The sequence below is a fragment of the Pavona decussata genome, unplaced genomic scaffold (assembly GCF_977016875.1).
Source record: "Pavona decussata unplaced genomic scaffold, jaPavDecu1.1 SCAFFOLD_161, whole genome shotgun sequence".
In the NCBI taxonomy this organism is placed as follows: domain Eukaryota; kingdom Metazoa; phylum Cnidaria; class Anthozoa; order Scleractinia; family Agariciidae; genus Pavona; species Pavona decussata.
Window position 1 is genome coordinate 3,399,854 of NW_028145572.1, and position 27,363 is coordinate 3,427,216.

The 27,363-nt window shown below is 37.9% G+C and overlaps 1 protein-coding gene across 5 annotated transcripts; it reads left to right on the forward strand.

Moving 5' to 3' along the window:
- On the forward strand, nt 1–27,285 carry LOC146464847 (histamine H2 receptor-like). Of its 5 annotated transcripts, none has more exons than XM_085129296.1 (4): nt 1–254; nt 18,698–18,794; nt 23,264–23,528; nt 26,056–27,285. In XM_085129296.1, the coding sequence occupies exons 3-4, from the start codon at nt 23,288–23,290 to the stop codon at nt 26,898–26,900; spliced, it is 1,086 nt and encodes a 361-aa protein (XP_084985422.1). In that variant the 5' UTR covers nt 1–254; nt 18,698–18,794; nt 23,264–23,287; the 3' UTR covers nt 26,901–27,285. The 5 variants fall into 5 exon arrangements, with proteins under 5 accessions (XP_084985422.1, XP_084985421.1, XP_084985420.1 ...); XM_085129295.1 differs by lacking the exon at nt 1–254 and adding an exon at nt 7,305–7,451; XM_085129294.1 differs by lacking the exon at nt 1–254 and adding an exon at nt 15,580–15,726.
- The last annotated feature ends 78 nt before the right edge of the window (nt 27,286–27,363 follow it).

Here is a 27,363-nt window from a genome sequence, read left to right on the forward strand (position 1 = left end):
CTACTTTGAAATTGAATCATTTCCCTGAAAACTAAACTATAAATGAAGAAAAGAACATACGGGAAATCGCTAAAATAATTGCTCTCGAATATACATTAACTGACCTAGAGATAATCGCTCAAAGAAGCCTCTCATCGTTTGCCTGCTAACTCGAAGAACACCATTGTCCTTCCACGCGTTAGTCAGCTTGCCTCGCTGGAAATTCACCTACGATTCAGCTTTGATGGGTCAAAAGATGTACCTGATCAACTGAGGTTTGTGAATATTAAATATTTTTTAAATAATTTTTGGTCAGAAAAATTACCGCACCCAGCTGAACTCCAGACAGTTTGATTAGCATTTTTCACAATAGAATGTTGACAACTTCGTCTCGATTTACTCGGCCATTTCAAGCGTAAGTGATAAAAATATAATGTCAAATGCACGAAGTATAGAAATTGTTTTGATTTATGCATGTTCGAACTGTTTGACAAACTCAAAGGAACCAAAAAGTTTTCTTTACTTTTTGTGTGAAAATAAATGAGAATAACTTGTGTGATTCACTAAGAAAGGAAAACAGTGTTTTGGGGATAAGTGGTACGTGTTTTCTGATGACATTTTCCTAATATATGTTTTAAATTCAAAATCTTCCCATTGCTTACTGAAATGACACTCGACAAATATTCTTTTCGATGGTCACTTACGTAATAGCAGCCATGTGTAATTATTTATCGTAGGTTTCTCATAACTAAAATGTGATCAATAGTTCTTATCACAGTACTGTCTTTCACAGGCCCCCTCCCCTCCCATCCGCTCCTGCTTTCCAACGGAACTCTGTTTAGTTTAGAACTCAGTAGCCGGATAAATTTTTGCTTTGATGATAAGATAAAGGTTTAACACGTTGCCGGCTCAGTTTCTGGCGCCAAAGGGTAGACACAAACATGATTTTAATAAATATCACTGACATTAATGCAATTTAAAAATTCACCCGAAAATCTCCTTGAGACCGAAAATAGCTAGAATTTAACCCAAGGATATTTTTTTTCTCGACAAGACGTGTTTTGAACAGTAAATAGTCGCCGTTTTTATAAGCTTTCTTTTTCAGTTTACAGTCCGTGATGGGTCCCAAAACAGGAAAACATGAAATCTCCTAATTACTTTCATTTTACATTCGGCTTTAAGCGTCCCATATTAATCTGAAAGAGCTCAAGACATCACATCAGGACAACACAATTTCTATCTTAGCTGTTGCCAAGGTGATTTTGTCTCTTCCAATAAGAAGGCAGCAGCAACAACACCTTTTGTTACGAGTCTCATCAGGCAATCCAAAGTAATCTTTTTTTATAAAGAGGCTCTGCCTAATTCAAACCTAACTGTACACGAAATGCTAGACAGGACTGCCAAGGAAATATATTATTCACAGAATATACCAGGAAATGAAATTGTAATCACAACTTCATTTCAAAGACAATACATTGTTTTCTTAGCAAAAATTCGGAAAATCATGTGCCCATGTTGACTCGCAACAACAGCAACAACAAAACACAGCTGTTTACGCAGAAAAAAGGTTTCTTTTTTTCCTGAGTTTTATACTTTTGTCTTTTTTCCCCTCGGAAAAACAAAAATATCTTTCATCTGATACTTCTGATCTCCGACGAAAATGGTTTTATTTCCCAATGTGACATAAATCCACTAAAAGTCGAACTGAGGTGATAGTGGGGATTCCGTATTTAATATAATTGTTAATATTTTGAACCTCTCGAAAATATATTTTAATAGGCTTCATCAGTTCCTTTTCCGGTCTAATTAAATGCTTTTACTGCAACGTCATGTAACGCTAGTATGTTAAAGCAGTTGCTATCCTCGTTCTAGAAACCTGAGTTACCTCATAAAATGGAGAAATATTAGTACATTTCTTCTGTTGCAAACACATCACGAGTTCGTTAGTTCCGCTATGGTCACTGCGCATGTGTTGCCCCGCGATTATATTTTTCACGCATTTCCTGACTTCCTTTTTCCATGTCAACAAAGTTCGGCGAATGGTTTTCAAATCGCGACAAACAGTGTTCATGTTGCTGAAGCCGAGTGCTACCGGCCTCATTTTTACTTGCGTAACTACTTTACGAGGGTAAATAACTCAACAATCAGCAACTGATAATAAGCTTTATTTGCATGAAAGAAATAAAATTCTTAAAGTATTGCAAAAGCATCAATCAATAAATGTACTGCATGGTGACTAGTTTATAATTTTAAATAAAATAACTTACAATCGAGAAGCTCTAAATCGATACTTTAAAATCGATAAGGTCTGTCTCGGAAACTGCATGCAAAACAAGACTTTAATCAGTTGCAAGTTTGATAATAACATAATCAGTGTTCGTTTGTTTTTCTGATTACAGTCAGTCTTTGATTGATGGCTGCTAACTCATTCTGAGTTTCATCGAGTTGGCCTTGAAGGCCCACACCATTTTGTGGGATCACCCTTTTTTTTTGTTATTATTATTATTATTATTACATAGACAACTCCTGTTGAGATAAGGTATTCGTTGTTTTATCAAAACCTGATACCGACGATTCACTACAAAAGAATTTTTTCAACATCCATTTTGTACGATCGATTTCAGAACCCGTCGAATAATTAAGAATTATCCTGCAAAATATATAACCTGATACTTAGCCGAAGAGGCGGTTGGCCGAGTCGGCTAAAATGAGGGGATATTCCGCAAGATTAAGCAGGATAATTGTTTTATTGTTTAACACGTTGATAACAAAGCACAGTTTTATAGCAGAAAAGCTGGACCCGATCTTCCGAAGTCGTTTCTTGTTTAAAGCCATTTCCTAGTTTTCTCTCCGAAATTACGTACATCGCAGGATTTTTGTTGTGTACGGGGGACAAATATGTAGTGCTCCATGACCACATTTGGGCACACAGTGTTACAATATGTTGAATAATAAAAGCTGATATCCTACACATAAGGAGGCATTCAAAGCACCGGCTTTGCACGCGCTGTCATTGGTTATTCAAGCAACGGACTGTATTTACCTTTCACCTGCCGGCAACTCCTGGCATTGCCCTGGATTTCAGGCAAGAGGTTTTTTTTCCACGCTAATTTGTCAGAAATGAAGTGACTGAATGAGGACTGGCTATCTAGTTCTTTGGTCCATTGCTTAAAATAATTAAACACCTTACTGTCGGTGAACTGTTGATATTAAATATATATGAATGAACTTTTAAAAACATACTTGTTAGCTAGAATGTCGGTTGAAGGCGGCGGCCGAAAACGCTTGAAGGATAGCAACGTGAGGAGACCGGTGATTCAGACTCTTGGTCTTTCAGTGGTCAAAAGATTGAACCAAGGGGATGGTGTTGGGCTAAAATGGGCCCTTTGTGCAAGGTAGAGTAGGTTTTTACGGTTAACATCCCGGTGTCATCCTACAAAAGCTATTCCATTCCTGTGGCTAAGGGACACAGGCAGTGGCCTGCCACATTTGAAGTATCCAAGGTGCATGGGCTGTTGGAGCATCCAGGTTCTCTCCTAGATTCATGAAGGAGGGATAACTAGTGTGTGCTTTTGTGAAAACTTGCCTGTCAGTAAAAAATGTTGGATCTGCTCAGATAACAAAAAGGTAAAAGTGTTAGACACTAATCCCAGGGCAGCAAGATGGCGGTCAGTTTTGCGGGCGCTTACTCCATGTAGTTGTTGAGGTAATCTTAGTACTACCCGTTTATTCGCCATATATAGTTTATTCGCGTCAAATACCATTCAAGTTACAAGTAAAATCCGAATCAGCTGTACTCTGCAGTACAACTTCTAAACCTTTCATTAGCCAAAGTAACCTGTACTACTTGTCGTTATGGTAACTGTTGGACAGCCTCCTTCCCAACCTCGTCCCAGGATCTTATTCAAAATGGCGGGCGGAGGCGAAGGTGAGACACGCTGTATTTTGCAGCGTGTCCCAGGGTTTTCGCCGGCGTCCTCCATTTTGGATATCGTGAATACCCTGTTGACGAAGTCGCATCCTTCCCAGCTGGTTTTCATCGAACCATGTCAGGTGTCGTACGCTTGGGATCGAGCGCGGGGCGCGCCTTTTTGATCAGCGGTGGCGTCACATTCGATTGTGATTCAAAAACGGCTGGGCAGCCTCGTTCCAAGGATGATCTCTTCTTCCTGCCTGGTTATTCGGTGCGACTGAATGCGAGATAAAAATTGAAAACTGGTCCTTCTATGTAATTGGACAGTATCTTGCTCCTAAAATTCGCGCAATTTTAGTTTTTTTTTCGATCAGTCCCTTTCTAGGGTTTCTCTCTTGTCCTCTGTTTGTAAATCGGCTTTTTGTTTTATCATCTGCATAACATTGGTATGATTCGTAAGTACCTTACACCAGAAGCAACACGACTACTGACACTTTTTACCACCTCGAAGCTTGATTATTGTAACTCACTGATATATCTTGTCAAAAGGCTTCTGAACATGTGAAAATGGGAGGGAGGCGGCGTGGCCTAGTAGTTAGAGCGCTGGACTTGTAATCTGGAGGCCCCGGGTTCAAGTCCCGCTCTGACCACTTGGATTTGTTTTCACAGTAGCCCCGTTTTCAAATCCAAGCCCATGCTTTGTAAAGTAGCCAACTGGTTTGCCTCCCACCTGTTGGATGATAGACCCTTATCACTCGGCGGTCATGTGGAGTCTCGGGGGAATAAAAAGCTTTGTTTTCGCACGGCAAGCCTCGCCCAGACGCGAATTCATTGCGAGGCTTGCCGTGCAAAAACAAAGGTTTTTACTCTCCTGAGACTCAACTTGGCCGTCGTGTGATAAAGGTCCATTTGTGTTCAGTTTGTATATTTATTTCACTGATCTATAGTGTACCCAATTAGCGCTACAGTACTAAATACTTCAACACTGAATAAAGTCATTTATTTTTATTTTATTTTTTTTTTATTTTAAATGCTACTTCTCGGCTTGCATCCTTTTCACCAAGATTAGCACATAAAGGTCCTCACAAAGCCTTACAGTTGTGTGGTTCGGTATTCTGGCCTTTGAGTGGAGGCGAGGCTGGAGTTTTGCCACGTACCCTTTGCTTTTCATATGTAAATGACTTCTAGTGAACATATGAACAACATGATTTTCATATGAAAAGGAATGAGGTGTGTATCCATGAAAACAATGTCGACTCCAGCCTCGCTTTCACTCAAAAGGTCAGCACAAATTTTAATCTGAAATCAAGGCATGGCCGGGCGTACTTTTTCTACTGCGCTACCGTACTACTGGGTCTGTTTACCGGAAGATATTTTATTTTTAGCTTTTTAGGATATCCCACCTGTAATTGGTTTTGTTTTCTGTTTTCAAATAAAACTAGAAAAGTTATTGTTAGAGTGTCAAGGAAAAAAGTTTTAAAAACGCTTTCAAGCTAAGGAACACAATTGATCGTTAGCACGCCTGTTGTGCAATGAAAGTAATTAAATTACTAAAATGCCGACGATCCGTCGCTGAAAAAATGTAACTGATGTAAAGGAGTAAGCTACTCTTTGTAGATAAAATACGTTAAATAAAGTACGAGTACATGCACAAAACGAACGTTCTTTTCGGGATATTCTACAAATACGCATGGAATATAATGAAACAGAAGCATACGTGTTCGTTTGGGATCTGTATTATAACTTTGTTTATGATTCTGATATTGACAGCATATTATTTGGAAAAGCACAGTGATATTCTTGTGAGAAACTATTTCTTACTATAAAAAAAAAAACTTGTTTATTTAGTCAGGAGATTTTGGGAAGGCTTTTAGGTTTACTCGGAATAAAGGCGTAAAATGAAGGTATATTTATAATGAAATAAACGCACATGTTCTTCCAGTATTCAATTTTTGTATTAATTGTGTTGTTCCTAGATCTAAATAAGAATAGCCCTTTGTAAAATACATTTGCTTACAGTTTTCTCAATAAAAAGTTCAAGGTGAATGGTACAAGGGCATAGCCCTATGCTTACACAAATAAAGGCTATTTTTAAATGAGCATGATAATTTCGCTCAAAGCCCAGTCAGCAAAAACTGGTACGCGCAAAAGTTTACTTTACTCCACTAAAAAAATAATACGCGAATGCCGAGTAAAGCTAAAATAAAACCACACATGTTTATAATTGTTTAGTACTAAGTGAGACAAATTGTCTCTTAGAAAATTACAATTTAACGGAGTTCACATTAATTTAAGGCAGATTCATTAGGGACAATTCTTCCGGTTCTGAAAACATCAGTTCCCAAAGAGAACGCCGGCAATACCTCTTATTCTGAGTAAACTGTTTTCGGCGTTCATTCTCAGGCTGTTTTTAATAGGAGCAGAATGACCGGGATTCTGTTCATTCCGAAAACAAAATAGAATAGTCCAAATAGAACATGAACACCATCTATTATGTGCATTCTTATTCCGGAATAGTCGCCAAAGAAAACCGACTTTTAATTGCTACCGGAAAATATCACAAAAAACATATCCTGAAAAATGATCAATTGTGTAAAAGCAGAATTAACACAAGAACTGATGGAAACACGTTTCGATGTCCTCCAACATCAAAACATCACGGACAAGGAAACGTTAATTATTTGGTTTCACTGCACTCGGGCCACTGCTAGTTTGCCGTGTGTACTGTAGTGATGAACAGATCCTAATTGAACTGGCAAATTATTGTAAAATCCCACAAAATGGTTTTTGCTGTACGGTATGCTATGAATAATACAAAACAAACATTAATTAGTGCAAATTTTTCATGTATACGGATATGTTGCGCTTTTCGCAAAAGCTTACGTTGATGACTCTATTTCTCGTTTTTCACTCAAAAAAACATTATATGTGATGTACAATCCCGATGCCCTTAATGTAACTTTTTTGTTTCAATGTAATAGTTTATATTTTACTTGTCAGGTGTAAAAATAAACCACCATAATATTTCCCGGAAAATGTTAAACTCAGGTAAAAAAAACCAATCGGACATCAAGAAAAGATTTAGTGTAAACAACTGGCTAGATATCTTGTATTCGGGTCACTTTAAACAAATCCAGTTGTCTGAACCGTCCATAATGTTCGATCTGTGTGAAAAGGGCGGGCAAAAAAAAAAGTTCGAAAGCTTTTTCAGACGCGCATCTGTCGTCACAAAGTGAATAAATTAATGCAGTTCTTTTATCCTGGTTTTTTTATTCGTCGGAAAAGGCGATTATAATTGAAGTAATGATGAATGTTCTACATTGTTTATGTTAAGTACTGCTTTCTTTGTATATGCGAGTGAAGCAGTGAAATTTTAATCAATATTACTGTTCGATATCGAAATTTGCATGTGGCGTATAATAGATATTCAGGTAGCCTCTTTGTTTTCCAAAACTGTGCGTAAACAAGATCGCGAACGTGGCGAGAAACATAACAGAATCACTTGGAAATCGTCGACAGCTTGTTGAGTCAGAGAAGGTCCTCCATTTCATCATCAGAAGTAAGTTTCCTAACTGACAAAGGATGAAAGCTAACTACGTATACACTGGTATGATAGAGGTTCTCAAAATGAAATGCATTTCAAGATAAGCGGCTTGATTGCTTTTCTGTGATCTAACACCAAACGAATTATGATGTTAGGTATTCTACCTTTAACACAATTTAACTGCATTTTACGATTAGATACATTTTCTGACGGATTCTTGCAAATTTGTGAACGCGATATAGACAAAGGAAAACTTCGACATGATTAATTTCCACGGACAAAGTGAGATTGAATTCGATTTTGTTAGCTTTCGCTTACTGTTAGCAAAAGCCAACAAACAAGTGTCGTCATGAAACTTTTATGAACATATCAGTTTTGCTCTGTTCTCGTGTAAAATGAAAAAAAAGCTTTCACGAGTTTCCAGTTTGCAGCCGCATTCGGTGAGTCTAGCCATTGATAAACATGTTATGCGTCTTCAAGATGTTATTGTCAAACTGACGGTGGTTACAAGAATGAACTAAAAAACTGATATGAACTGCGAAAAGCAAAGTCTGCAAAGTGCTAATATATCGTGCATAATCTTAGGCTCCGCGCGCGAGGTTCAAGCGCTGTATCTAATTTTAACTTGAAGGGGAGCGATTCCATGAAACCTGTTTTCATACATATGTTTTGTCTTCGCTTCTGAGCTTTGAATGGCACTCGGACGCGTAGAGGTGCTCTCAAATTTTGCTTGCTTAGAATCAATAAGTGGAATGGACATAAGTGTAAATTGTAAGAGAAAGAGTTTAGAAAGAGAGAATCGTGGCAGTGTTAATTAGCATGCGCAACTTTAATTTGCAGCTGAGAAAAAGCGCGTCTGGAAATTTTTGGGACGTAAATGTTACTCTACCGAGAGGGGAAGATAGTTTGCCCTGTGCGCACACCGTCTGTCTATAGGTTTGTAAATAATTTCAATGACAGGATTGAAATGTTGACAAAGCCTCTGAATTCATCTTAAAGTTGATAGATTTTGCGGATTTTGTTTAGAATAATATTTGATACAGTTGCACGCAAAGAAAGGTTAGCTCTCTCCGTCATCCAGAGTGTTAAATCCCAGAATATTGATACAGTTAATTTCACACTGATACGCAAATTCATGTTATTCAAGAATCGACATGTAATGATTATGATTTCAACGCACTCCGGACTCCTCAATCTCTAACTTAAAACAAATCGGTTTAGTAACAGACGTTTGCAAGAATCAAAATAACCATTGTTTATAGTGCGGTATCCCACACACACCAAACGGCCCTATACTTCATGTTTTTAAGAACAGTTTTCAAAAACCTCGACTGTTTTTATTAATATCAGTTCCACTGGTTAAGTGAAGAATTGGCGACAAATAACCGTGATCATGATAACACAGTACTGCAATAGGTTGACAGAGATATTTAAAGACCAGCACAAAGTAAACACGTCAGGTACTGTTAGTATACTTTAAATACATGTTTACTGGTTCAACTCTTGTTAGTAAATTAGGCTGGAATTTCGACCTGAATTCGGACTGCTACGACCGGAAAAACTGGAAGAAACTTGAAGGCTTAACGAGAAGTTCAGTTAGCACAGTTGGAACAGCTATAGTGCGCGTGTAGAGCGAAGCAGATCGAGCAAACAGGTGCACCCAAAGCAATTTAGAAATACGGATTTAAATGGGAAGAAAACCAGCATTTTCTTTATCTTGTCACCTGAAACTTTAGTAACCAGAGAAAAATTAATTCCTTTTGTTTTTGAATGGACGAAAAAATGATTTTAGAAGAACAGAAAAAAAGGTCAGCTAGAATTCCCGGAAAGTGTTCAGGAGCTCGTAAAGATAGGAATCCGTTACCTAATGTTCTGCGACTAAAAAATTCAGGAAAGGATCCGACCAGTGATCGAGCGATGTACGTACATGTTGGCGTGTGCAAAGAGCCCTCCTGAAGGCGCCCCAAAACAACATTGGAAAATAGAAAGCGACATCTGAAATATTTTTCTCAGATATTGTTATTGGGTGCCTTCGTGTTAAGTGCTATGGGTTCGACTGAGTTATAAATGGAGCCTGTCGGTAAGATTCTATTTTCGGATATGTAACCAATTCGTAGTAAATATCGAGAGGTTGTAAATGGGACAATATAATAATAATAATAATAATAATAATAATAATAATAATAATAATGATAATAATGATGATGATGATGATAATAATAATAATAAATTTCTGTAGCGCCTTTTCCTAGCGATTCAAAAGCGCTAACTACAGATAAAATATTCTAAAAATTGAAAAAGGTATTGTTAAAGGTCATAATGATAACAATAGTAATGATAATAACAACAACAACAACAATCACAATAATAACAATAATAACAATAATAATAATAATAATAATAATAAATTTTATAACGCTTTTTCCCAACGATCCCAAAGTGATAATTACAGATACAACACAATTAAAAGAGATATTGTCAGAGTGTCAAGAAAGCTTAGGCCTAGGGCAAACGTCGAATCTTAGTCGAACTTAATTCGTCGAACCTATTAATTTTGAAATAGGCGCATGAATGGTGCGACGTTTGCCGCAATTAAGTTCGACTCAAATTAATTGGTTCGACTCCAGCATAAGTTCGACTTGCCAAGTCGGATAATGCGACAGTGGTTCGGCGTTACAGCAAACGCCGTTCTAAACACGCGCTGAACTCAATTCATAAATCATGCAAATTACAAAATAATTGATTCAAATGTGATGAACTGCGCAAAAGTCACAAAAATACCGCCTCCCCCATCTGCCAAACGCTATTTCCCCCCCTGACGAGCATGCGCTGTACAAAGACAATTTCGCGACCAGAAATGGCGAGCTATCGAAAGTCATTGCTGACATCGCACAGCGTGATGGAAATGTGTTTTTCGTGTTTCTTGAACACTAAATATAAATGATTGAAATGCGAATTGCCTATTTGCAATAAATGCTCAGTGTTTGAGTTTTCTCTTTCTATTTTTCGCAATTAATTGCCAAGAAAAGCCCGACGAGCACTGTATCTAGGCATTTCGCTAGCAAGTCCTAGCAGTAACTAGCCGCGCATTGAGTGAATAGGGACCTTACGAATGCAAGACGGTGACGCCAACGCAAACGTCATTTGAAAGTATAACTTTATTTCATTTGTGCTACTTCGCGATTATTTTAACTCATTCAACTTGTATACACAAACGACAAACTACCCAGGAACCAAATTGGTAGGAGTACCGTTCAAGTTAAGGAAGAGAATGAAAAATTCACTCCCGTGGGTTCACGTTCTCCACAAAACCTTAAATTTGGTCATTTCGCGTTGTTGTTTTGCAGAGGACGACAAAGAAATTTAAAACGCACGTGCAGAAAAATTGTTTTTGCTCATTAAGCCTTTTGTGTTGTGGCTTTGTCGTCGCCGTCGCCGTGGTGTTTTCGTAAGGTCCCTGGCTAATAGCACGGGGACACGTGCTTATTTCCGTGTTTCACAAAGTGCAACTTGTGAATTAGGGTCTACGCAGGTTCGACGTTTGCTACCACACTGGAATTAAGTCGACTCTTTGTCGAACCTATTTTTAATAAATTCGACGCGACTTAGATTCGACGTTTGCCCTAGGCCTTAGACAGGAAACAACTAAACTAATTACAGGTAGGATCCTAAAAAGCTAAAAATTACAGATGAAAACCCTACAAATTAAAAAAAAAAGAAAGCTCGCTTAAAAGTAAGATATTTAGTTTGCATTTAAAACACAAACAGAATGAACATTATTGATATCATCTGGTACACAATTCTAAAGGTAGGGTGCCGCAACAAAAAATACACGCCGGCCTTCAGATTAAAATTTGATGAGGAACTGCTAAGTTCTTGTGAGACGACGTCTGGTCGCGCGCTGTTTGATATCGTTTAATTATTAGGGAACCGGTTCATAACAAGTCTGTTCGAAGAGGACTGCACCTTGTCTGGGACAGGTGGTTATCGAACACACCATCTGTCCGGCATGGAACATTACCAACAAAATTTTATTGGCTTTAAAATTTGAGTTGACACGGAAATATTAAGCTAGCAAGAGTCAGCATTGCTAGATAAACAAGATAAGTGAGGTTTGAATCTCACTGTCATTTTTTACTGCTGGATAGAGGGGTGGCTATGTAATAAAGACACCATCTTTTGAGGTTGAGGAAGGGGATGCAGGCAGAGACTACCATCTATTTTGTGGTTTGGTGGGTCCTGTTTGAGTGTAGTAGTTTTGACCACTTCGCTAAATCCTTCATGTAAAGAGGAGCAAGGTCATGAAGGACCTTGTAAGTGATGAGGATGTTTTTGAATTCAATGCTTGAACGTACAGGAAGAGAGACAGTGCAGTTAAGGTTACTTATGGGGAAGAAAGGTCGAATTTTTCTCAAATAATTATTTTAGATAATTGTTAAAACAAGAAAGGGATGCAAAGTTTCGTGAAAACAGCCGTTAGAAATCTTAAAAGGAACGCGAGCTATCTAAAAAACAAAGGTTTGTAGGAAAAGCGGTGAGCGAGCGAAGGTGTCATAATCCAATTTATGCGGGCTGTGTTGAGATATTACGCGGCAAAATTTACCCGCGATCTCGAATTACCGGCAAATTTGCATATTTTTGTTTACATCCTGTTCATCGCAGGGTCACGGCGTTGTATGTAAAATTTTCCTGTGACACAGCGTTCCTTCTTGGATTCAAGCATTGCGTAAAAGGTTGTTATGAAGAAAGCGAAACTAGAAAAGTCACCTTGGGTGACAGTTACGAAAAAACCCGGCCCAAAGAAGGTCGAAAAATCATTTGACGAAACCAAAAAACTTCAGCTGGCAGAGAGCCACAAGGGTTCTTGGTACAACCAGTCAGATTTTCTATAACTGCCTTGGCAGTAGAGAAATTCAAGGACGAGAAATCGGATAGTGGAGAGTCGAACATCAGTTCGGAGTCCGAAATCGAAGATACCGGCGACAATCCAGCCACTTTCGCCGTTGTTGACCGGCTGAAAATAAGCAGCGAACCTCAGCACGCAGCCTCGTGCACTGAAAGCGGTGAGAAGTGTCAACTCCGCTGGGGCTGCCAGTTTCATGTTCTGCGTCTATCTGCCGTTTTCTTCTTTGTTTTTATTTAGCCGGTGGCTTTCTCGCGCCTGACTTAACTTTCCCCATAACGAAATCGCTTTTATATAATATTACAGTAACACTAAATGCTTACAGAACTCCCCAGGGAATGCTTCTTTGTGTTTGATTGGCCGGCGGCGTGAGCGCGTTGACAAAAATTTTCGGTGAGGGTAAAAGGAGGAAAGAGTTTGCGGAATGGTATGTGGAATGGCGTGCGGAATGGCATAATTATGCGAAATACGATTTACGCGGGGAATAAATTAACTGAAGAGCGCATCCTGTTTTCGCGCCAATTTTATAAGAGCAGCAGTTTTTTCGATGTTGCAGACTATTAAACAACCAAACAACAGATCGAGGATTAGAAAATATACGCCTGGGATAGAACATGTCTGATCGCTGGTTAGGAAGTGACAGTGAAGAAATCGATGAAGTTTCGCATTCAAGGAACTAAGAATAAATTAAATTTCTCGTTGACAAAAAGAACGTGGCAGCGAGTAGCCTAGGCAAAAAGCAACACCAGACTGGAGAAATAACATCAGTCCAAGGCCAAAACTATTGTGTGAGAAATTTTAAATTTAAACTCGGTCATTTTATCAGACTCTTTGACGGTTACAATTTGTACAACTCGTGGGAAAAATATGTTCTACTTTTTCTCACCTTGCATTTTCGGCGAGCGACGAATTTGAGCTGCTGAGCTAGCTACCTAGCTATTCAATACGGCGATTCAGGTAGCTATAGTTCAGTTACGCGTTATTGAACTAAACATATCCGTCTTTAATTAAGGTCTTTCAGTCCCAGACGTCCCAACCTAAAATGAGATTTAAAAGCGAAAAAGCCCTAGAGCAAAAAAGCAGATAACATGTATGGTGTCTAATTATCGACACTGGTTGTTTGAAAGGTTGTGAAACTATTCTTATCACAACTGCATTTTGGTCAAATTGTTGTTCATTTTCCCGCTCATGATAAATGAATCATCGAGCATACAGGGTATGAGAATTGATCTTTTACCGAGGGTTTAAAAAAAAAAAAAAGAAAAAAATGTTTATTATTTGCCCTCGGTAAAGGATCAATCTTTGTCCTGAGAAGACTTCACGCTGCCACGTTATTTTTGTCAACCGAAGTCGCATTGCCTGATTTCATACCGTGGGGGTCTGGGTACGAGTCTGTGTATTATGGGTTATGGGACTCAACACCCACATAGCCGGAAAGAGCACATCGAACTTGACAACATCCTCAAGTTTGGTGTCAATCAAGCTAATATTAGGCGAGATACAGCCATTCAAAAACTTAAAAATTTACTAAGAAATGTATGGAACGCCGGACGTGTGTCCGGCGTTCCATACATTTCTTAGTAAAATTTGGAGTTTTTGAATGGCTGTATCTTTCCTAATATTAGCTTGATTAACACCAAACTTGGAAATGTTGTAAAGTGCGGTGTGCTCTTTCCGGCTATGTGGGTGTTGAGTCCCATAACCCATAATACACAGACTCGTACCCAGACCCCCACGGTATGAAATCAGGCAATGGAGTAAAGTGAACATGAAATTTAATTAACTACGGATTTACTCATAGTTACTTGAATGCGAAAACTATAAACAGTTTTCATCGCTTTCTTTACCCTCACTTCTTCCAAATCAACAATCAGACGATCAAATCCTCGAATTGTTGTTAATATTTAGCAAGAGTCTGCAGCATCAAAAAAGCTGCTGCTCTTATAAAATTGGCGCGAAAACATGACGCGCTCTTCAGTTAATTTATTTCCCACGTAAATCGTATTTTGCATAATTATGCCATTCCGCACGCCATTCCACATACCATTCCGCAAACTCTTTCCTCCTTTTACCCTCACCGAAAAATTTTAACGAGGTGCGAAAACTCGAAAAATGTCTCGAGTCCGAAAACACGGCTTTTGTTTTTGCGTGAATTCCCCATCTTCAAATGAATTAATAGGGTATGTAGATTTGCCAGATTTCAACGAAATTTGGCCAAAATGGTCATCAGATATTAATGCATCAAAGCGTGTCAGGCTTTTACGAAATTCAAAATATTTTTCCCGTGACGTGTTAACATCTGACGGGACTACAAAAATTTTCCATTGTCCATCTTTAGGATGGGTTTTCTCTCAAACCAATAGGAATAAAGAAAAAGCCTGACACACTTTGTTAGCCTATTATCTCCTGATTGATATTGTGCAGTCTGTTTGATTTTGCACCTTTGCGTGAGAGTGGGTAATTCAGTTAAGTACACGTCGCTAGTATTGAGTTTGCAGGCCTCTGAGCGCTTATGTATCCAACAAAATAAAAAAAACATTGATATTTTCGCAAACTTCAATTTATCAGCTTTACAGTGATATATAGTTTTTTGTGGTTTTATCGAAAGCAGCGCGCGTACGCTAGATTTCCCTGAAGGCACTCGCGGAACATGGAAGTAACCTTAATAAATAAATGAAAGTGGTTTATTAAAACATCATCGCATCATAGATGAATTGCAATATTTTTAAATGGAGTAAGTTAACGATATTTATGAAACCTTAAAAACACTAATTTACAATCTTGAAACAGACTGGGCCATTACAAACTGACTGCCAAATACTTTACCTGTAGATGACAATCAATATCAAAGACAAAAAACTAATTAAGAAAAGGAATGTTATTAAAATATGTATGCTATAAGAAAAACCAATTAAAAAGTGTCACTAATGGAAAAGACCAATATTTGCAACTATGGCTCGTTAAAAGATATCATAACAGGGAAGAATGTTCATCGAGATTTTGTTGTAATCCATGCTAATCTTGGTGAAAAGTGAAGGTAAGAGACAATCAGCAGTATTTTGTCAGTACATGTTGAATCCTTTTATCAAGATAGGCAGACCGTAAAACATGCATCAGTGAGTTATAAAAGTCAAACTTCCAGCTGATCAAAGCGTGAATGAGTAGTTGTGCCGCTTCCGATGTAGATGTAAGGTAAGAGGACCAAGGCCGTGAAGCTTTGTAAGTAATGGCAAGGATTTTGATTAAGTTACCAGTCGTGAAGTGGAAAACCTGGACACTGATCAAACCAAAGGAGTTTCTAGGAGTTGTTTTTGCTCGTGCAGCTGCATTTTTGAACAGTTTCCTTCCATCTACATTTTTCATTGCCAGAGATGCAGGTCATTAATGGTTAGTAATAACGTAAGCTATTACTATAAGTCGAATGAAACAAGTTATCCACTGCGCGAAGGAATACTCTTTGGAATGCAGCTGAAAACGTCGTGTGTGTATGCATACCGGCGCCATGTTGGTGTACAGAAAACATGGTGAACACGTCAACAAGTCCCAAAAGGGTCCGCGATACTGAATATCACATGGCAAACTGCTCTTAAATTTCTTGTTACTTTAATGTAAAGATCTTCAGTCCTGATATCAACTTGAGACTCGAGTCTTTATCTTGTACCATACATAAAACATGCCTACATACTTTCAACATGAGTAAGTAGTTTTAACGTAGAAAAATGCGTTTGAGATGTAGAGAAATACAAGTCGACGGGGAAACTCAGTGAGAACGACTTATGATTTGATTGAATTCCTCTCAGTATCAATATCATTCCTGTTAATTTTGTTCGTTGTTTATGTTGTCTAGGTTGTTTAAGATCATTAGCTATAGTGAAATCTTTTCAATGTCTGCTACAAATTGTAACACTGCCCAAATATGTTCATGAGTGGTGTACTCAATATTCGTCGTCCGTAGTCAACAGACATCCTACAATATACGTATCTCCAGCTTTTCTGCAATAAAACTGCACATTGTTATTAATGTATTGAATAATAAAACAATTATCTTGCTCAATTTCGCGAAACATCCTCTCATTTTACCCACAGGATAATTGTATGCTCTCATGGGACTCGTTCCCAGTCGTCCCTCTTGTCTTTAAGGAGAGGCGAGCGCGAGGAGTGATGGGAAGGAGGAGAATCACCTCCCGTTTTTTTTACACCATCAACATAGACCCTTATCACCTGGCGGCCATGTTGAGTCTCAGGAGAATAAAAGCTTTGCTTTTGCACGGCAAGCCTCGCCCAGACGCGAATTCAGTGCGATCCCGGGTGATAAAGGTCTATTAAGTGATTTTATACATTCTATTGAGGTGAACATTTATAATACTGTAGTATGAACGAATAAACAACAGCACAAAATTTAGACCGTGATTTAGTTCACCAAACAAAATATTTCAACTCTCAAAATCAAGGAAAATAATATTACTACTCGGGAAGGGCGCTCTGACCCTACTGATGCTGAAAAGCGTGCAATTGCCGTTTTTAGTTTTCCACCACGTGACAGCCGTTTATGATCAGAGACTATTTACCTCAAATAAATAGAGGATATTACACGGCTTTGCGAAAATGTGAATTTTGTTTTCGAGTGGTAAAAACAATATTTTACAAACAAGCGCAGCGAGTGAGTAAATATTCACATCTTGAAGCCACCGCGTAATTTTCTTTTTATTATATAGACAAATCTATCGCTCGCCCTTTTTTAACTGACTGTTTTCACAAACAACCATGAAAAAGTGGGAAATGACGTCATCAATATCCTCACTAGTGACTGATATGCAAAATACGCCACTCGGGTCCCGGATGAAGTTTCGCATGAATTTTACGAGCAATGTATTTTCCAGTAAAACCCTCCCGCCTGTATAATAAAAAAAGTTTACCGCTTGCCACGAAGGACTTTATCTAGAAATCGTTCAGCACATCAGGCATTTACGGCGCATGAAAAAACCATAAGTAATCAGCTCGAAATTTTGCCAAATGTCTTTGGGATTGATACCCATATATGACGTAATTTGCAAACGACAGAGTGGTGGATTTTTAAAGCCAACGGATTTGTATGTCATTTTTGTTCTCAAGTAAGTGTAAAGCCGCGAAGCCGCTTAGCTTTTGCTTCGCTTATCTAATGAGCGGCACTTTAGTTTACAATTTTCGCCAAGTAAGCCATACAGTTAATGCAGTTAAATTTAATAAAGGCTTAGCAGATTACAGAAAATTTCAGTAACCTTACGGCTCTGCAGCTAATCATGAAGCTGTTTTGAAAAGAAAATGAGAAATCTTACAAATTTAAGCCCGCGGTGGGGTTGCGCACTTCAGTTAAAAATATACTCCATATCATAGTATTTACGGAAGTTCAATTTATCATCTAGTATGTCAAATCAAATTTATAGGAGAAAGTGCCTTCTGGGCCGGAGGAGCCCAAACTGTTTTATTGCACGACTAAGTGTTTTATAAGGGGAAATAAAAATATATTAATTTGCTTTTACCAAATAGACTCAAAACAAACCCTGAACACTACGCAGAAAAGAACTGTTCAACTTTGTTTGACTGGCCACACATTTTTATTTAACAATATAAAACAGCACCACAGTAAAATACTGATTTAATAGTCTCAGGATTTGATGGTCGTTCTTCGGAGCATTTCACCCACAGCATTAGTTAAAAGTCAACGCAGCGACTTGGTTGAAGTTTAAAGTCGTTTTGTCGCTGCATCAGCGCTGTCTTTCCTGTAGGCTTTTATTAAGGAAAACAAATATATAATCAGGAGTTTTAGAATCGTGGCAGTCTAAAGGTTAAAAAAGTACACATAAAATCTCCAACGTGTACTGAGGCCAATTTTGTGCCCCAATTTCCCCGTTTCCTAAAATCCTCTGCGAAAAGAGAAAAAAAATCTCACTCACACAATGCGTCAAGTCTGGTTGACTTCCGTCTTATTTGTGTTCGCTATTTTGAACAAGATTGTGTTTTAAGCGGATGAGATTAATTTTGCTTTTGGGTAAATAGAGCTCATTTGTATAGCTCTGTACGAGGTAGTTTTCAGATCGATGAAAAGATGTTTACCCTTTTCCGGTAAAATTCAAAAGAACGCACAAAATATTTACTTCGGGAATCTTAAACTGAGTCTTTGTGCCAAAACATGTAAAACATTGTATCATATAAACACCGCTCTGTCTTAATCAATAACAATAATTTAGAACAAAAATATAAAACAGTCTTCACCGCAGAGCAGAAGAGTTCCGGTTTATAGGCTAAAAATGACAAGTTGTTTTAAATGAATTGATGACACCTGCTTATAAACGTGATAAACGGTGTTACTGTTTTGCAGCATACTGATTTCAAAGGCTCCATGCCCTGCAAGGGTGTTAAATACGCCGAAGAGTGACTTGAATGAAGAAATCAAAGAGAATTCCAGCTTATTAGCGGTAGGTATACCACTTTTCATATTTATATGAGGTCAGTTCTGACTGAAATTAAACATGCATCCTACGCATTTAATTTTTACTTTAACTCTTGTCTCCTTTTTTGTATTATTACCGAAGTTTGCAGTCTATATCCGCTTCCCAAGGAGTGTTATCACGGTATAGGGAATGAACACTTCTGAAGCTGCAGAACTACGGAAATGACTACATGAAACATATATTGCGCAGAACTATGTTACCTCTTATTATATGTTATTTTATTTTATTTTATATTGGGAACTAGGGTTAGTTTTCGCTGTTTGTTACATAAAGTCGTTTCAGATTCAAAGCAAACATGGCGACCAACTGATAAGGTCTTTTCGATGAAAATAGTTTGACCTGAGCCGCAAATGCAAATTGTGTGTTAAAAGTAAATGTAAATGAGGTTTTTTTCCCGATCAGGAGGATTTCTTCTTAATTGTTTGCTGTTGCATTAATTGTTTGTTAATCACTTTAATTTTAAAACCTCTATATATCCACTACATACAGATATACTTCTAACTCTTGCGTCTGTTGATGAAAATCCAAAAGTGTATACGTTCCTCAGCCTCTAACTTTTGATTCTTTTGATAAAAAAAAGAACAAAAAACAAAAACAAAAAACGCGGCATCATTCGAATTGGACACTCAGTACTGAATACTAATTTCGTTTCATTATTTTTCTTTTTCAAATCTGGGCACTCTGTGGTGTATTAAGTTCACAACCCATCGAAAAGTCTTCTTGAGCAATTTTATTCCTCAAATGAGCGGCGGTGAACTACGCAGGATACGATTTTTTCAATAATTTTGTATCCGCCTACAATCAGTGATAGGTTCCGGAAAGGCAACTCCACGTTTTCATATGAGTGAATTTGGATGGTAAACGAAAAAAAAAAATAAAAAAATAAATAAATAAATAGATAAATAAAGCATAAAAACGCATAGATTTGCCATAAACTGATTCTAACCAGAATTTAAAATTTCGAGTTAAGTAGCAATATATCTGAAAAATAGACAATCCTTGAAAATGCCGTAACAGCAAAACAGTCAGTATTAATAGGAGTTGCGCTCCTTCGCACATGAATATGACAGCCTTAGCATGAACCGCAAAAGCATTCCGATTTTCAGAAGTTCAGTTACATTGAAAACGAACTATTTTATTTTGCTTTTGAAGATAGTTCTAAATCATTTCCTCACTTATGGTTCACTTTTTATTTAATAAGGCAGAAGGCAAAGGGAGTAGAAAAAACTAGACGCTATTAGTATTCCTGATAAAATTTGTCTCAGTAATGAGCTCTTGCATAAATTAGATTTACAAAACAGATTTGGAGGCCCACTGATTGTCTTAAGCCGCAACCTAAGTTACTCTCTGTTTAAATAACTGGCCCAAAGTGTTTTTAGATGAGCGATTTGAATATTGATCTGCTTAAAGCTGACGAAAATCAGCATACCAAATATTATTTAAATTTACTGTCTTCGTTATGATTTAACCTTTAATTGAATCGGCTCAAGTCCAACAAATATTACATTAATTGTAAGCGCAACAACATATTTGTCAACAATTTTGACGAAAATTATAAGTCTGGTATTCTAATACTAAGCATCGTTGAAAACAATCAAGCTTGCCATGTATCATCTAAATTTAGATTACCATGAAGATTGGAATGACATATATAACAGCATAAATCCTCAGTTCGCCTATACAGATGCTTCTATGATAAGCTTTACGGGTACCTTTAATAACAGATACAAGAGGTTTATTGAAGTCTAGAAAAAAAATTCAGTTATACAACTAAAAACAAAATGAATGTTTATAGTTTTAATTTTGAAGGCGAAGTCTAATAAAATAAAGATAAAATAAAATAAACAAGAATTATTGAAATTTGTTTTTCGATTTGTAGGGGAAGGAAACAGCAATTACTGATACCTTCGGTGGAGGTGCAACAAACTCCTTTTCTTGGATGAATTTACATAGAAGGAAATAGATGATGAAATTAGTCAGTTACAGAGAATTAAATCTTGTAGTTTTGATCAATTATCAGCAAAAGTATAGTTAAAAGAATATCAAAAATACGTAGTAAAACCATTAGCGCATGTGTTCAACCAGTCATTTATCCCTCTGTGGATTATCCCTAATGAATTGAAAGTAGCTCTTGTTACTCCAGTCCTCAAAGTCAACAATTTGCAACTATACTAAAGAACCAATTTCTGTCCTTCAAGACATTTTAGATATCGTACTCAGTGTGATATGCCAGCTCTGATGTTGAATCAAAGATACCAAACAACGCAGATCAGCGTATTGCCAGTACAGCAACCGAACTTTCAACTTCAAAGACAAATGATTTCTATCCACATAAGGCATCACTTTTAAAAGGCACCATGCACATAAGTGGGGGGGGGGGGGGGGAGGCGACTATGGCTACTACATACACAGTGGTCCAGTGGCCAGACAGCCTGTATGTCACGTGCCCGCTGTTGTCACATGACCACGTTTGCGTGGCATGATTATTCGTTCAAGAAATCAAATAGCACAAATTGAGAAAACAAAAGTCCGATCTTGGAAATCAAAAACCGTCATTTGAGAAATCAAAAGTGTGATCTTGGAAATCAAACACTCATTTGAGCCGAATTTAACGGACATATTTAATTTGAGAAATAAAACGGATAAATTTTGGAAATGAAAAACTCACTTGGGAAATAAAAAAACAACAACAACAACAAGCTTTATTACCAAACGAAAATAAAATAAATCAAACAGATTGTTTTAAACCAAATTTCATTTGAGAAATCAAAAACCACACAAAACAAATCAAGGGCAGTTTTTTTTAATCAAAATCAACATTTTCAGAAATAAGAAAACACGACAGGAATCAAAGTAATTGATTTTTTAGTGGTACTCCTCGAACACATTCAAAAAGACAGGAAATTGGTTACCGGATGAAACCCCTTTAAAACCCCTAAACTGTTTTATCAGTCAATTTGATCCGATTTTTTTTATTTTTGTTTGCGGTTTTCATAAATTCTATCTTCATCTTGCTCCGTCCTAGCGAAATGTTTAGCCCAAAACTTGTTCAGACAACGTTGTCGTAAAACACAATTTCGGCTCAGTACCAACCAGTTTGATATCCAATAAAAACACCAATTAACCACGACCGAAAACGAATTCCGTGACCTTGTGGGGCAAACGACATCTGTTTTGTGAGCTTGTTATTGTATGTGTTTTCGTGGTTTATAAGTTGTAGGCCTTTCCATCATTCCAGCGACGTTCCAAGCGTTGATCCGGAAAGTAGTACGAAACTTGGACGCCTCCGATAAAGTGATTACAGTGCTTTGGAAACGGTTTTACGTATTTTTTCTTTGTTCTATTAACTTTGTTTACAGCAAAGAAAATTCGTTACGGTTCCCGCTCTGATGAGTAAAAGCTTGCGCTTCACGACTTTACATATCCCTCTGTTTTCCTTTAATTTCTTTTTCCATCTACCTCAAGTCCAGTCTTGCAGACTAATACTGTAGCCCGGAAACAATACACAAAACAAATGTTTTTCAAGAGTAACGTTTGTTGGCAATTCCGGAGCAAAGTTTTTGAGTTTTGGATTTACAACTGAGATTTAGTTCGCTTTTGAATTACGGCAGGCTAATAAAATTCACTGCATGATGTCTCGATATGTCTGAGGTTTAACTCAGCAGGAATAACAAAGTCCCTTCTTGTTATGTTGTAGATGAAAATAAGAGTGTTGACATTAAATGCAACTACAGTGGTCAAGCAATTATTTTGACCTTGTTTACAATCTAAGTTCTAATTGGCTGAACAGGTTCGATTATCAATTCTGATTGGCTAGAAATGATCAACAAAAACGTGAATGAAAATTCGAAGCAATGTGAAAAACAACTTAGATATGCTACACATACTTACAAGAAATCTGAGGAGTGCGGGTGGTCGAGAACTGTTCCGACGAACCGGTTGATTAACAGACTCTCAACTTATTGTTCAGAATTTGTTTTTCAAGGATTAGGAATCACAAACCTACCCAATAGAAGCGAATTTATTGACAGTCGACATGTTGGGAGAGAAAATACAGGTGACAATCATCAGTGACAACCCAGTTGTTTATCAGCGCCGTGTCGGTGCAGTATATATTGGAGATGCTGAGGTTTGTTCAGTCGACTTGGCGATTTCGTTCCAAATTTAAACTCACAAAGTTCTCCCGAAAATTGGGCGACTGACATACTCTATATACATTTTCGTCAAGTAACAAGGGTTGTTTAAGGTAAATCTTTGAACGGCTGTTACTTTAGGTCATGGCCAATAACAGCGCCACGTATTGTTATTTATATTATTTTTCATTTTTTTACCAAGCAGCAGATTATCTATAATCATATACCAATTCTTTTCGAATAGGTTAGAAACGACCCCACTTTGCTCTCATCAGATTTTTGTTATTGTCTTCTATACAGGCTGGATTTTCATCTTAGCCCACAATGCCTGAAAACGGGGATAACAGCACAACCGTCCCAGCAACAAGCGCGGGTTTGATCGCAGAATCTTTGTTCTTCGGGGTGCTCAGTCTGGTGATTTTGGCGGGAAATACTCTGGTTTGTACCGCGATCTACAAAAATAGAAAGTTGAGGACAAAAACAAACTACTACTTAGTATCACTAGCCGTGGCAGATATCATGGTTGGTGTGTTCTCTGTGCCTTACTGGGTCTATTTCAGACTAGGTGAGAAAAATCACATTCCTGCTAAAGTAAAAATAACAAACTAAATGGTCTCAGTTAAAATACCCTGCAGGGAATACATAAAAAAGGAACAAAACAAAACTGAGTAAAGACTGCCCAGTAGCTTTCACTTTACTGGGGTGTGTGACTGACAGCGTGCACTTGGTGAACCGCAGGATTTCAAAAGGTGCAAATCGTGAATTAGCGAGTTTGAGTTTGGGGTCAACTAAGTTCAGGTCAGTAATGCAGACCGATGTTTTTAAAACGAAAACCTAAATGTATAAATGCTAGGTCTAAAGTTTATCGTTCGTCTGATCTTGTGGCAGATGAAAGACGAAATTAATTAAGACAACGCGATTGTTTTCGGTATGCGATCGCAAAAGACGATTTCGATCTAAATTCTGTAAATTCTAGATCAAATTTTAAGTCTTCTTATCAGGTTCAAGCGATAAACAAGCGAAACACTGAGTTTAAAAGGTGACAAGTGACAGGATGCTGTATAGCATCCAAGAACTACTAAATACTATTAAAAATAATTCATAAACACTAAATAGCAAATCATGGCATTCTTACTTGCCTACGTACTTCATTTCGCAAACGAAAATGGCTATTAAAGCTGACTTTATCCATACACAGGCCCACGCCACAGCGAAAAACACATTTTGCTTTATATATTAACCCTATTTTTATTTTGGTTAAACTGATCTGAATGTCCCTGTGAGGGATCCTTCCAGACATTTAGTCGAAGTTTTATGCAGTTTGTTGGACTCCTATACGAGACTGAAAAAAAGTTGCCCATAAATTTGAATATCAAGGAAGATAAACATTTTCGGCGTGCGAAGTCAATCTGATTAAATACTAAAATGTCACTTCTGGAAAATTCAAAAAATAACTTTCTTTTATGATATAGCTTGATTTATTTCTTTGTTTCTTTCATCCTTTCTTTGTTTTGTCAGTTTTTGAACTGTACATGTACAACGTATTACAGTAATATGTTTTTTGTTGCCGTTAAAGCCTGTTAATATGGTCATTTGATGCTCACACAATGTTAATTTTTTTTCCGAAAGCCAACTTCAGCTGAATACAATCCTGATTCTAAGTTTTCAAAATGTTTAATTGAAAAGCTTGCGGCAGAGTGGAACAACATTAAATACGGAACAGATGTCATAACCTGAATGATTCCATCGTTACCTTAGCAACAGTGATTTTTTTCTCTAAGCTTACTATGACCAAAAACTACTCCGAAGTTGCGTACGGAAGGCTTCTGTCAGACCTACAATTCCAGTTCATCGATAGGACATCTCGTGTATAATTTCTGATTCTAAAGAAAACGTTTTTTGGCGAAGTGAAGACGTCACAACGACGTTTACTTAGTGTGTGGGAGTCGTTTTAAGAAATTCAAACACGTCTCTTTTTTACAATGAAAGATGTTTTATCACTGATCTCTCTTTTGTTCTCTCTGAGTTATCGCAAAACTGTGGGCGTACAAACTCATTTTAACTTTTAATTTTTTTGGGATAAACGACTCACGAACAAGAAAATGTTATTAGAAGTTGCGAAATAAGGCCAGAAAACTGCTTACAGTTTTACTCCCAGAAATCAGTCCAATCTCGATCCTAGAGCGGCCTGCATGACAAGAATGACGGTATACTATGTTCAGCTTGTGTGACTTTATGCCAGGTCAACCCGTACCTTTTTAAATATTAAAGCCAAGCGTTTTTTAATGTTGAGTATATAAATACAGTTTTTTTTCAAGTTGCTCTACAATTTGAATAAGCCACAAATTTCTTCAAGTTGTGCGACAAAAAAATTGTTTGATATGGGTCTTTCAACTTGTTTTGCGACACAATGGATTCGTTATTTTGAAACTTACCATGCGCATTTCAGTTGCGAGACAAGGTGCATGACAACTGTAATACGCCTGCAAATTGCAACAGTTTTTTTGCGAGTCAAGTTGCACGAAAAACTGTTGGTGCAACAGGGGCTTAGAGAGACGAGAACGAAATCTCCAATACGGTCAACTGTATGGACACCTCTTAAACTATATCAGAATCATTCCTGTCAGCCGAGCACTTGCCAAAACTGATTCACCTAAACTCTATTCTTGCAGGACGAACATCTCTCTAAAACAGACAGTTACCATTGGCGCAGATCATCACCAGTGGCTTTCTCAAAAAGAGTTGAATGTATTTCTAATAGGTTTACAAATGCATAAATATATAGCTCGGACCATTTTGAAAACTGTAATTGGGCACAAAAACCCGCCCCCTCCGCCAAAAGGGTGAGTGGAAGGGGGCCCAAAACATTACTTAGCCTTTCAGAAAACCTGACTTTGCTGTCACAGAATTTCAAGTATCTTAGTATTGACAAATACCGCCGTAGAAAATATGAATAACCCAGAATGTTCCCATATACAGATGAAAGTCCCCAACATACTGGGTCGTAAAACGACGTACCCCCCAAAGTCTAAAGTCGTCACTGACTCAATACCAATTCTCTTATTGTGTTTTTTTTCTTTTACAATCTGCAGTAAATCCTGGAACAGACCATGTCGCGTACAAAGTCTACATCACTTATGACATTCTGTGTGGCACGGCTTCTATCATAAATCTTGTCATGATAAGCCTGGAGCGCTGCATTTCAGTCACGGAACCCGCGATCCATCGCAACTTGTCACGTACAACTATAAGTATAACCATCGCGGGCGCATGGATATACGCCCTCGTTGTCGCATGCGTCAGTCACGTGAGTGACTTTAAATGGTACCCACTGTTCGTCAGCATTGCGAGTTTTTTCCTTCCGTTGTTTGTTATACTCATCGCGTACTCTTTGATTTACAAAGTAGCACACACGAGAGAACGCGCGAGACGTTCGCGATCACTTGCGCGGGAAATACGCATTGCGGTGACTTTGGCGGTGGTGATTGGCGCATTCGTGGTTGCGTGGCTGCCTTTCTTTGTTATGCTGTTGATATATACTTATTGCAAGACGTGTACAGTAAACTACAAGATTATAGTGTCTTTCACCAAGTGGATGCATTACAGTGGATCGATGGTGAATCCTATGATATACACACATCGGAATAAAGACTTTCGGCGGGCATTCCAGAGTATCTTGTTTTCTTGCGGAAAGAAACAAATGAACAACTTGTCTCAACCTTCAAAAGGTGGCGCAGTGGTGACTCAGAATTTTCACTCCGTATTAAAAGAAAGTTCTCTTTCTATCGACGGCGATAACAACGTGAATCGCCTTCGAACTCGAACAAGATCAAGTAGCTACGTGCTCGCGCAAGAACCTGGTCACGTGATACAGTTACAAGTTGAGTCAACAGCGAATCAAAGGCTTGAGGGTGGTGTTATGCACCAAGGGTATTGAGCACATGTGCAAGGCTATACAAATTTTTAACTGCTTAATGACTTTTGAGCCCACCGTGGCAAACTTCAAAGATCTGCTTTGGTCCTCAAACTGGGATCCTTTTTTGAGGGCCAATTTGACTCTTCTACTAAAAGTAAGGCCAAACGGCCAACTTCTAATGGCTGACAAGCTCCCAAGTCTAGTCCCATTGTGTGCTTTTGCTTTTCAAATTGTGACCAACATGTCTCCGTAAGCGGTTCAATCAGCTCTCATTTTCCCTATGGAACATGACGGTTGAATTGGGAAAATCAACGAGACTTAGTTCTAGCTACTCAGTTAGGTATGGGCTTGTCTTCACACCCCAACTGATTTTCTTGTGTTTATTGTTTGGTTTTCCAAGCACTGTTAATTAGGTTGCGGCTTGGCCCAATATGTTTGTAGACTACCCACAACGGTCTCAATCAGTACGGACACTACTGAAACT